Consider the following 12269-nt stretch of genomic DNA (forward strand, 5'->3'; position numbering starts at 1 on the left):
TGATCAGCGGTATTTTGGAGGATCCGTTACCAATCCGATGACGATTTTCGAGGACGTGGCTGTGTTTGCATGGCGAAGAACCTGGAAAGTAAGAGGACCAAGCACATCGATGTAAAACACCACTGCATCCGGGATCTGGTCGCGAGCGGTATGCTGAACGTCGAATAAATCGGCAGTAGTGATCAACTGGTTGATATTTTCTCGAAATCCCTAGAATCCGGCCGGTTCTAGCAATTGACCTAGGAATGTCTGATTGAGAGGCGGTGTGAAAAACTAAATAGTCTGGGAGTTTATAACTTTCGGAATGTCATTGCGCATTGCGTAATGGTAACCACGGCAACCGAATAAACAACTGGTGGGGTTTACAATGTACCGTGTTGTGGAGCAGCAAGAAGCAAGAATCCACCGTGTCGTTGTCGTCAAGCGAAGTTGAGTACGTTGCACTTAGTGTAGCGGCAACTGAAGCCTTATTGATCAGCGATATTTTGGAGGACCTGCACATCGTTGCCAATCCGGTGACGATTTTCGAGGGCAATCGTGGCTGTTTCTGCGTGGCCAAGAACCTGGAAAGCAAGGGGACCAAGCACATCGATGTGAAGCACCACTTCATCCGGGATCTGGTCGCGAGCGATATGCTGAACGTCGAATCAATCAACACTCGATATCAACTGGCTGATTTCTTCACGAAATCCCTGGAAGCCGGCCGGTTCCAGCATTTGACGACCAACCTAGGAATGTCGGATTGAACGAGGGATTGAAAGGGGATGTGCAAAACTAAGTAGTCTAGGAATTTATGACTTCCGGAATGTCATTGCGCATGCGTCGTGATCATCATTGGAATGGTAACCATGGCGACCGAGTAAACAACTGGTGGGGTATAAATATGTGGCTTTTCACCCAGGCCAGTCAGTTCTAAACCAATCGACAAATACATTTGTAGCTTCTCCGTAATAAATCAAGTTAGTTCGTAACACGTGTTTCTCTGCTATCTACAAGAGGGACGCACCTGGAAGGCCGCCAAGGAAAGAAAAGGAGGAATGTCGCTTGAAGGTAGTTGAAAAATGCCAAAGTGGGACTCGCCTAGAAGTCCGTCGAGAAATGGAAAAGCGGCCGTCTCGAAGACTGTCGTACAGGCTTATTTTAAGGAAGCTGATGATCACCGACATCCGGAGGCAGGTATAAGAATCCAAATTCATCCTCGTGATCTATCCCTCCTTGTACTTGTTTTCTGGTTTACTTTCCTTTGAATGTCTCTGCTTCTGCGCTGCTGCTAGATTATTTCCTATCTGTTACACTGTTACATTATGGTTCTTTGTGCTTTGTAATTCGAAATACCTACCTTCCAATTGACAGGTTGCTTCAGTACGTTCATGAGACTTTCGTAGATCAAGGGACACTCATCTTCCTTTCCAAGGATAGTGTATGTGTATCCGTTACTTGCGCAGCTTGCGATCATTAGCTTTTTGATGTCGTTTTGTTTTTCTACGTTCTGGACGCTTGACGTCGGACAACCTATGGCTTCATCTGTGCTATGGCTGTCCACATCGCGTTTCGATTCACTGCTGATCGTTGACCTGCTCCTCGTGTGCTTCCGACTCTTGCAGTTTTGGGCGATGTAAATGATTTATTTGTTGAACTTATAGAGCTTAACAAATTCATGAAATTCGTTTGATGATTTCTGCTCGTGCTAGTGCTCGTGAGTTCCTTCCCGTGAGCAACACTGCCATCATCGAACTGTCAAACTTTTATGATGATTTGTTTTTATTTACACTCTCACATTGCACCGGACGCGTTTTTCGTAAACTGTGAAAAACAGCAAAAATGACCGAAAGCCTGCAAAATTGTTTGACTTGCCGGAGAAAAACGGACAACTTTCTCCGGATATCGGATGAAGCGAACGTCGAGGATATTGGTACCATCTTGGCGAAGCATTTCTGGTTTCAGGTTGGTATTTTATTTGTGATCTGAAATTGAATAACTGATTAGTACTAATTTTTATTTTTTTGCAAGGCTGAGCAGTATGATAATCGCATCCTTTGCACCAGTTGTTGGGAGAAGATTGAAGATTTCCACAAGTTTTACTGCGATGTGGAACAACTGTGGGCTCCGGACAGGTTGCCCGATGGCATAGCTATCAAAACGGAGGAATTGTCGAATGAAGGCGATCAGTTGGCGTGTGAGTTGGTGTGCACGGAAGATGACGCCAAGAATGAACAAACGCTTGAAATGGATATCGATGCTGTCGATGATGAATGCGAAGAATTTCTGAAGAATGAAAAGGAAAACTCTCCACTGGATGATGAAATGGATACGGAGGTAAGTGTTAATATTAGATTTTTTTTTAATTTACAAACTAGGATTTGTAAAATTATAGAAATGTTCTTACGACTAAAGGCCCCATTAGACGTGACAAATATTTGGCCAAACAAGCCCAACAAATGACCAACACAACGTGAATCATAGCAACCTTGGATGAATGTCGGACTTCAATAGGGCACTGCACTGTTTTGAATTTGTATGGGATTTTGAAGTTTCTTGGCCTTGTTGTTTACAAAATTTCTGTAAGAGTGAAAGAGATGGATAGAATTTCATGCAGTGACCTATAGGGCACTTCACTATTATGAATTTGTATGGGCTTTTGACGTTTCTTGGCCTTGTTGTTTACAAAATTCCTGTAAGAGTGAAAGAGAAGGAGATAATTTCATGCAGTCCCCTATGGAAAATATTTGGCATAATGGCAAAGCGGCATTTTGATGCTATTTTGTTTTTAGGCGCAGCCTAGAAACTAAGTAGACTAATTTTTGGTCATCCCTTCCTCTTAGTAGACTTTCATTCATACCAAATTTGAACATTTGTATGTATTGACCGTAGACTAAATTCCCCCTTACAGTCTACGTAGCAAGGACCCTTTATTATTCTCTTTATATTTAATCTTTAAATATTTGAAAGACTTTGACCCCTGGCTGGTTCATAAGAAGTAAAGAACGTCCTACTTCGTATACGAATTCGCCTTGACGGAGGCTCTCTGAGAGAATTGCGCTGTGCGTGAAAACAATTTTTTTTAACATGGGAAAGGATAGGAGCTGAATTTTCAAATGCTTCTAATTCTTAATAGACATTTTTTAAGCAAAACTTTCTTAATGTTATCGAATGAGATTTTGATACGCTATATTATAGACATAACATTGTGATTTAAAAACTTTTTGTCCAAAACCAGTTATAGTGTAGCTAATTGAAAGTATATTGCAAAACATTAACACTTTTTTCAATCTGAAGTCGCTAACATATTTTAGAAGCATTTGAAAATGCAGCTCCTATCCTTTCCCATGTTAAAAAAATTGTTTTCACGCACAGCGCAATTCTCTCAGAGAGCCTCCGTCAAGGCGAATGTGCAAAAGTCCTTTTGTGTGTTTACAAATGCTTCATTCATTGCCACTTGAAAGATAACAGATGTACTCGCCGTTTGATTTACAGTGGAGAGTCACCTCATTCGAGTCGAGCTGAGTCGTGTCAGTCCACTCGTAGAATGATCACAACTACTGCAATTTATATACAATCATTTGAGCCCTTCTCATTTCAGAACGAAGATGAACCGACCATGGCGGACGATTCGGAGGAAGATTCGGAAGTTCCCATCGCAAGGAGATGTAGATCAGTTAAAAGGAAAGTCACATCTACTTTGAGTTGCGGAAAGGCAACTCGAAAGCCGCGCCACGTGAATTCTCAACGGAAGATGAACTCGGAACGGAATGACCTGATTGCGAAATACGTCCAGCTTAGATGCGATGTGTGCGATCATCGATCAGCGACACTATCCCGATTGTTACTGCACTATAGAAGAGACCACGATATGCAAGGATACGTTACGTGCTGCGATCGCAACTTTCAGAAAAAGTCAACGCTGTTCGAGCACCTGTGCAGGCACGAAAATGGCACCGAGGACAAAGAGGAATCTCCTTTCCAGTGCATTCGATGTGAGCCGATGAGGTCGTTCAAAGATGAAGAGGGTCTACAGCTGCACAATGTGGTGTGCCATTCGGAGCTGTCGGAGAAGAACTTCAAGTGCGATCAGTGTAAGAAAGCCTTCGCTAGCGAATGGCAGCTGTCCGGTCACAAGAATTGGCACCAGAATGTCGAAAGCTTGAATATTTTCTGTGATAAATGTAACAAATAGTAAGTTGGGGCTGATGTCTTAGATTACTCTTTGATGTTTTTTAACTGACTTGTTCCTTTTAGCTTTAATTCCGTTCGTACTTTAAATACTCATATTCGAGCACATCACTTAGAAGTAGGAACTACTTTGACATCACCAGCCTCGGGTACAATCATGGACAACGTGTTACAGATACCGACAGACGCAACGATACCTGAACCTATAATAGCCAGTGCTGATCAAGCCTTGGTCGCAACAGAAACAGCAGAAAGTTCTGAACTCATTTCGCAAAAGCCTCGTGCAGCAACGGTCTCGTCCAGGAAAACACTGAAATCGTCGGACGAAATTGCCCAGCAAGATGAGTTGATTCGTAAGTTTTGTAGCCTCATATGCGAAAAGTGCGAATTTGTTGGAGATAACTACTACCAGCTGGACAAACACTACAAAACCGATCACAACATGCGTGGATACGCGGTCTGCTGCGGACGGAAGTTCTGCAAGAAGCGGAGGTTGTTTGAGCACTGTCAACGACACGTCAATCCGGATATGTTCCGATGCGAGGTAGGTGCTGTCTATTTGATTTTTATTTTAAAGTCAACTCGTTCTCGAATACCTTACGGGTTTTTCGAAGTGTGGTCATTATTTCAGTGACAAATTTTGAAAACGACGTATAATCAATGCTACACCATTGATTATACGTCGTTTTCAAAATTTGTTACTGATATGCCCAAAAGTTCCCAATCGAATGAAGTACATAACTCTGTATCAGTCGAACACCTGCCAGATGTCAAATCCGGCTAAAATAGTACCTCGTTTTGCTTGTCGTTCCGGTATCATGCTTTCTTGGATTTGTGAACTTGCAAAGCTGGTGAGACCTCCACCATCTTTCTTACATAGCGGATAATGCGATTCGGATGACGCTTGAACGAATTTAACACCTTCCTTGCCTTCACCGGATTAGCTGTCGTTGATTTTCTGCCACTTCCAGACAGCCTCAGTTACCTTGAATGATGCAAACCCAGGTGTTTCCCGATCTATATATGACACGTAGTTGAATTTTCACAACGTTGCACACTTTTATAGCGGATCTGTTTTAGATTCCACAACCACTTGACAGAGATTGTGATGAATTTGCCAACGTAAACAGTACACTTTTAGCTGAATTCACTCAAATTTTTATCAATTTTACCCACACTCCTAAAAGCTGCTATGTGCTTGGCTATGTGTCTCATATGTTTTTTTAAGTTAGTAATTTCCAGTATTTGCTAAATTTTAATTTTTCGTAACAGTTGTGCAACAAATCGTTCACCGAGAGCGACGGTCTGGAGAAACACAACAAGTGGGTCCACACTCCGGACTCCGAGAAGCCGTTCAAGTGCGAGATCTGTGATGCTGCCTTCTACAAGGATTACCTACTGCGGAACCACATGAAGTACCACATCTCGATGGAGCAGAAGATTTTCAACTGCAAGGATTGCGACAAATCGTAAGTTGCTTTCTTTCATAGAATCCATCTATTTCAGTTTACCTTGAATTTTTTTTGAGCTTTGGAACGGCCGTTCTTTTGCGTGCCCATCAGCAGAACATTCACGGAGCCGCCTTCAGTTGGGTGTGTGATATCTGTGCCAAAGGATTCGTTCACAAGTCCCTACTGGAAACGCATCGGCTCTCGCACACGGAGGAAGGTGCCGCCAGCTTGAAGAAGCAATGCGAACACTGCAAGAAATGGCTCAAGAACAAGGACACCTACATGAACCACTTGAAGCGATGTTTGGCCGGTGGACCGGTGACGTGTGACATCTGCGGAAAGGAGGCGGTGAACGAGTTGGCTTTGGCCAGTCACAAACGGTTCAATCACGAGGAACGACCTTCGTTTGCGTGCAGTTATTGTGGCAAACAGTTCAAACGAGTTCTACGGTTGAAGGAGCACGAGGCGAATCACCGAGGTGAGGTTCTTTATACGTGTCCCTACTGTCCCCGTACGTGTAATTCCAGCTCCAATATGTACACCCACAAAAAGGTGGCCCATCCGGAACTGTGGGCGGCAAAGGTGGCAGATCGGTTCTATAAACGGTAAGACAGAATAATGGCAATGGGATCTACAGATAACTGTTTCAATCTTCTAAAGCTATCCAAAATGTCAGATGTTCAGTCATGAACTATGTACGAGAGCTCGGAGTTCACTGTGCTTTCATTACGTTTGTCTTCAAAAAGATCTTGTAACTGCGAAAGCTCACTCAGGAACTATGCAGGAGATTACTGCTACAAAGCACATGACACCGGAAAACTTGAGAACACGCGGGACGGATATTGCTCTCATTGCGGATCGATATCGCGTACCCGTCGGAAACGGAAATTTGATCACTTATGGGTCCTAAATGGCGGCGGTGTAGACGATTGAGGGTAGATCCAGACGTTTGTAAACCAGATCCAGACAACTGTGTCTATAATTAACGAGGGCCTCGTAGTAGCCAAAGTATTTGGGGTCTTCTTCTGCAGCTGAATTCCGCCTCGTAAGTATTGGTTAATTTGTGTCGAGAGTGTTACCGTGTTACCGAGAAGTTCGTGATTTGTGTTACGTGAATTACCAGGTAATACTTGTGGTAAGTGTAGATCTCACCCAGCTAGATGTTCCCGATTAGAAAGAGCAAGGCTTGACTCCACCAATTTGCAAGAAGAGTCAGGACGCTACGCACCGTAGTTCCAAAACCCACAATCAGAGGGACCGGTAAGCATCGGCTGGGCGGTCATGAGGGATGCGGTAATAGGGGTTATAGAGAAATGGGACGGTTGGAGAGGGCAGCAATGACTGAAGAACGAGGACATGAACCTCAAGACGGTCAACGACTCCACGATCGTTCGTACTTACCCGTATCACAATCTCTACTCCCTTACACTCTGAGTAGAAAAATACCGATAAAGCCATAAAATGATTAAGTTATAAATAGAATACGGTCGATAAATCAGAATGTTGAGTACTTACCCAGAGTTCGTCGACCAAGATAGCTGCTGAAAGCTAAAAAGTGAAGCAAAAGAGCTGGTAGAAGAATTTCAGAAGTGGAAGAGGTCAGAGTAAAGTGGACTACAGTTAAAACTAGTAATCGATGAATTTGGAACCTGTTAGTAATGCCTTCTCTGTGCTACAGAGCTCCGCCGTTTCTGCAATAAGTGAAGGCCTTTTTCCATACTCCTTCACCGTGTCTATTATAGGTGAATTTCAGCGCAGAATCTGCCAAAGACCGATCTGTTACCATATGCGCAGGACTGGAACACATAGGAGGTCTAGAAACCGGTGAGGGGAATCCTCCACAGCCAATCGTGACGGCATCCTAGAGGGACCGCGGTTATCATCCACTGGACGGTCATGAGAGGTTGCGTTTTTGGGGTTATTGAGAAACTCCGCCCCGTAGATGGTGATGCGTGCCATCTACGGTGGAGTGCAGATGGTAGACGGGATTTGGAGAAGGCGAATGAACTAAGAGCTGCCTCAGTTGCTGAGAGAACCAAACATCGTCAACACCGTGAAAATCGGGAGGCTATGGTGGGCGGGTCACGTCATCAGGATGTCGGATAGCAACCCGACTAAAATGGTTCTCGAGAGTCATCCGACCGGTACAAGAAGACGTGGTGCGCAGCGAGCAAGGTGGGTCGATCAAGTGGAGGACGATTTGCGGACCCTTCGCAGAGTGTGGAACTGGAGACGCACAGCCATGGACCGAGTAGAGTAGAAATGACTCCTACGTACAGCAGAGTACACTCAGGCCTTAGCCTGACCGGTAAGGAAAGGTAAGAGAAATGGGACGGTTGGAGAGGGCGATGATCGAAGAACGAGGCCATGAACTTCAAGGCGGTCGACGACTTTGCAATCGTTCACTTGCTCAGAGTTCGTTGACAAACACTGCTGAAAGATGAAAAGAGATGTTGGTTGAAGATGTGTTGAAAGTTCCAAGAAAAGTTTTTGTGAGGTTTCAGAAGTGGAAGAAGTGAGCATGAAATGGACTACATCAATCGAAGAATTTGAAACCTGTTAGTGATTCTCTCTCTCTGTGCAACATAACCCCGCCGTGTTGCGATAAGTGAAGGCCGATTTTCCTACTTCGTTTCCGTGTCCTCCTCTCCTCTCCTCTTCTTGGCGTAACGTCCTCACTGGGACAAAGCCTGCTTCTCAGCTTAGTGTTCTATGAGCACTTCCATAGTTTTTAACTGAGAGCTTCCTCTGCCAATGACCATTTTGCATGTGTATATCGTGTGGCAGGCACGAAGATACTCTATGCCCAAGGAAGTCAAGGAAATTTCCTTTACGAAAAGATCCTGGACCGACCGGGAATCGAACCCGTCACCCTCAGCATGGTCATGCTGAATACCCGTGCGTTTACCGCCTCGGCTATATGGGCCCCGTGGGTTTCCGTGTCCATTGTAGGCGGATATGGGCACAGAACCTGCCGAAGGCCGATCCTTCAACGGGACTGAAACACTGAGGAAGTCTACAATCCGTGCGGAGAATCCCCAAAGTGTTCCTGAAAGCCAACCAAGACGCCTTCGCGTCAGGAGGCTCAAGTGACCAGGCGTCGCCATCCGAGGTGCCCGAACGAACCGTCTACGCGCCACCATAGCGCTGATATAACGAGAACGTCTTGGACCTAGGACCTTCAACGATATAGTTAGATTAAACACAGTTTGTAGACGCAAATAGAGTGGTGTTGTCTGTGAAGTACTGTGTTATCTGCCCGCGAGTTCGGTAAGGTAAGAGTCTCTACCCTATTGAAGCCAGGGAGTATTTATATCTCTGTATCAGCTAATCAGATTGGATTCGATCTACGCGAATGGAAAGGGTTTCGTAGAGGCTCATGGATGGAGGCCCCATGCCAATAGGTTCTTCTATGTACAAACGGATAGAGTACTGTGGCAATGTATGTCATAGCAACGAGAAGCGGAGGTCGTGTCGACCTTAACTCGTATTCTGAGGACAAAGGCTGTGTCCCTTCGAAGGCACAAATGTCCCAAATGGAGGATAATATGCTTCTGAAGTCGGCCTTCAGATATCTATCTTAGACGAATGGATAGTATACAAGGATTCGGGGTCGTAGGCGAGTCCATTGTCACACCCTGAGTTCTGTTTCCCAAGTGTCTGTTGAGAAAATTTCCCCAACCTCTTAACATAAAGAAATAAGATAGGAAAACAAGTGAAAATTACCGCCATGAATTGATAAAAATGTTTATTACAAACATAATAGGTACAGTAACGCGTCCAACCAAAAATCAGATCTTCTCACGTATTCACATCTCTGGATGCCTGTGGCTCGAACCCAGCCGGACAGGTGCCGTTCTTCACGTGAAGTTTGTAGTGCGCTGTAAGATTATGCTTGACGGTGAAGAATTTCCCACAGATTTCACATGGATACTCCGCTATTCCCGAGTGTACGGTTGAATGAACTTTCAGCTTGCATCTGGAATGAATTTAGAATAGGAGGTAAGCACCCAAGCATGACATCATCACCGCAACATCGCAACATACTTCCTTCGGAACTTCTTCCCGCAAATGTCGCATCCGAATCGGGGCTCTTCCTCGTGTATCTTCTTGTGCAGCAACCAGTAGGCGCTGCCTTTGATTCGCTTCCCGCACACCTTACAATCGAAGTATCGATTGGACGATTTGTGCCTACTGCGATGTTGCTGCAGGGCAAACTTTGAGAAGAGCTTCGCTTCGCAACCTTCCACATCGCATGGAAACGGTTGAACACCCAAGTGGCGATTGAGGTGGCCCTCCAATCCTTGTTGAGAAACCAGTTCGCCACATGTTGGGCAAACAACCTTGTCCTTGCGGTTTTCCGGATTCTTTCTGCCCCGTCTGCTGGATGTTTCACCGTCTGATGCGGATTCTTCCTTTGTCCGTTTATTGTCTAAATCTTGGATCACAGTTGTGGTTTCGGGACTAGGAGTGCTAACATCAAAATCATCAGTCTTGTCTTGATCAACTTCATCATCTCCGGTATGATCTTCCTGTTTGATCAATTCTACAATATAATCAGATTCAAGAGCCGCGCATTCCGACCTTTTCAGACTTTTGTAGTTCCTATACATAATATCCACATCCTGTTGATGCGTCTCGATTAATTCTGCAGTCTGGTGAAAAACATTAGAATCATTCAAATTCGACCACGCATTTGATTCTAGTGTGATCGGTCCGCCATGTTTTAAAATATCGTTGCTCTTTCGGCAGGCTTCTTTGAAGCTGTTGATGATCTGAATAACGTTTAGGCAATTGTTGCATAAAACTGTTATGACATCGGATCGTGCGATCTGAAATTTGTTCGGAAGAATAAGTTGATTATGAAGTGCTTCTTGTGCGAACCACTTGGGCAGCGGCCGGTATTTTGGGCACTCTTCGCTATAACTCAGTCAATTCCAAACCAATTGACTTGAGATTTTGTACACGGCTAGATCCAAAAATAGTGTCAATTGGTTCAGAATTGGCTGAGTCAAAGAAGAAAAGTGCCCAAAATAGGACTCCTGCCAAGATGGTTCTACTTCCCTATTTGTAGATTTTTTTTTAATTAGAGATTTATGACTGATTGTTCCTCTTCATCTTGTCGTAACTAAGATAAAGTCTGTTTCCCGGGTTAGTGTTCTATGAGCACTTCCACAGTTACTATCGAGATATTTAATGGGAAATGGACATACCCTGATAGAGACAGCTTCATATATAGTCTGATCCAGTTCGTGTTCTTTCGCAAAGATATCCAACATCTCAGTTATGGTGTATTCCCGAAGGCACAAACGACATATATGTGTTTTTGATTCAAGCTCCATATCCATGTTGATCGTTCATCACTACCAGCGTAGCTAAATCATACTCTTAACTGTTTAACTTATAGTACTTATTTATAAAATTTGTAAACGGAAAACCAAACAAATTTTCATTAAATTTCTTTCTATGGTATGTTTACAAACTAACTGATCAGTCACTCAATTTGAGTGACTTGCAGTCATCACTGTCATCATCTATCATCGTCTTTAAATAGTTTATTTAGAGATGCTCATATTGTACACACCTAACGTTTTCAGCAGTTTTTGATGCTGAACTTTCGGCTGAAATTAAATCTGGAGCTCGATTTGAAAAGGTCGTATGTGTTTTTGTCGATTAAAAATTCGATCAGTTGGATTCGCTTATTATAGCTAAAACCGTTGAAATTGAACAAAGTTGATATATACAGCAGAATCATCACAAAACAGGCTTTCCGTTCCATCATTTAAAGTCTCCAAAATATCTTCCACATTGCTGCAATATCTAAAATAAACTGATCGAATTTTATATCGACAAATGTTCATACGACCTATTCAAATCGAGCTCCAGAAATAGCTGAACTTCAGTAAATTATTCGCTGAATCCTTCAGGTCGACCTTATTTAGAAAAAAAATATTTAAGGGAGCTTCGTTCCCACGACTTTTCGTTTTATCCCGCAGGCACAACTTAATATTAGGAGACCATATGAATATTGAATAAGACTGAGTAAACATTCACTGAGGAGGTAGATCCCGAGCCTCTGTTTACCAAGGAGGTGCGGCTCAAACAGTGTTTCGGGCATCCAATGGCTGTGTATGAAATGTACACTGAAATAAATTTTGTTGTCGTTTCCACCGAATCCATGGTAGAATTAAGAACTGTACCAACAATTTTCAACCGAATGCAAAATTCTGTTAATTGTACTGAAACATTGTCAATATTACCATGCGTGTATTACTGTTGACTAAAAACATTCTTGGTTCTACTATTTGGGCATTGTAATTTCGACCATGTAGACTTGAATGTTGCGCGTCTTAGATAAACATGGTCAAAAATACAATGTCAAAATAGTAACATCAAGAATGTTTTTAGTCAATGGTACTTCACGCATGGTAATATTGACAATGTTTCAGTACAATTAACAGAATTTTGCATTCGGTTGAAAATTGTTGGTACAGTTCTTAATTTTACCATGGATTCGGTGGAAACAACAACAAAATTTATTTCAGTGTAGTATCGCGGCAGCTATAAGGGAAGACGGGGTAAGAAGGCCCGCCGGGGTAAGACGGACCACCTGCAGTTCACCATGAAAATGCCGTTTTCTATAAACTT

The 12269-nt window shown here is 43.4% G+C and overlaps 2 protein-coding genes across 2 annotated transcripts; one reads left to right on the top strand and one right to left on the bottom strand.

The window, feature by feature from the left end:
- Positions 1-1697: 1697 nt before the first annotated feature.
- Positions 1698-6253, top strand: LOC109413012 (transcription factor grauzone). Its single transcript, XM_029878355.2, has 6 exons — positions 1698-1944; positions 2011-2316; positions 3581-4173; positions 4237-4714; positions 5443-5639; positions 5699-6253. Exons 1-6 carry the CDS (start codon positions 1822-1824, stop codon positions 6228-6230), a joined length of 2229 nt encoding a protein of 742 aa, XP_029734215.1. The 5' UTR covers positions 1698-1821; the 3' UTR covers positions 6231-6253.
- A 3099-nt stretch (positions 6254-9352) lies between these two features.
- LOC115269528 (zinc finger protein 681) lies at positions 9353-11104 on the bottom strand. Its single transcript, XM_029878315.2, has 3 exons — positions 10835-11104; positions 9669-10453; positions 9353-9600 (listed from the first exon to the last, which is right to left on the bottom strand). Exons 1-3 carry the CDS (start codon positions 10967-10969, stop codon positions 9423-9425), a joined length of 1098 nt encoding a protein of 365 aa, XP_029734175.1. The 5' UTR covers positions 10970-11104; the 3' UTR covers positions 9353-9422.
- Positions 11105-12269: the final 1165 nt, after the last annotated feature.

This window comes from Aedes albopictus, chromosome 1 (assembly GCF_035046485.1).
Source record: "Aedes albopictus strain Foshan chromosome 1, AalbF5, whole genome shotgun sequence".
NCBI classification, from domain to species: domain Eukaryota; kingdom Metazoa; phylum Arthropoda; class Insecta; order Diptera; family Culicidae; genus Aedes; species Aedes albopictus.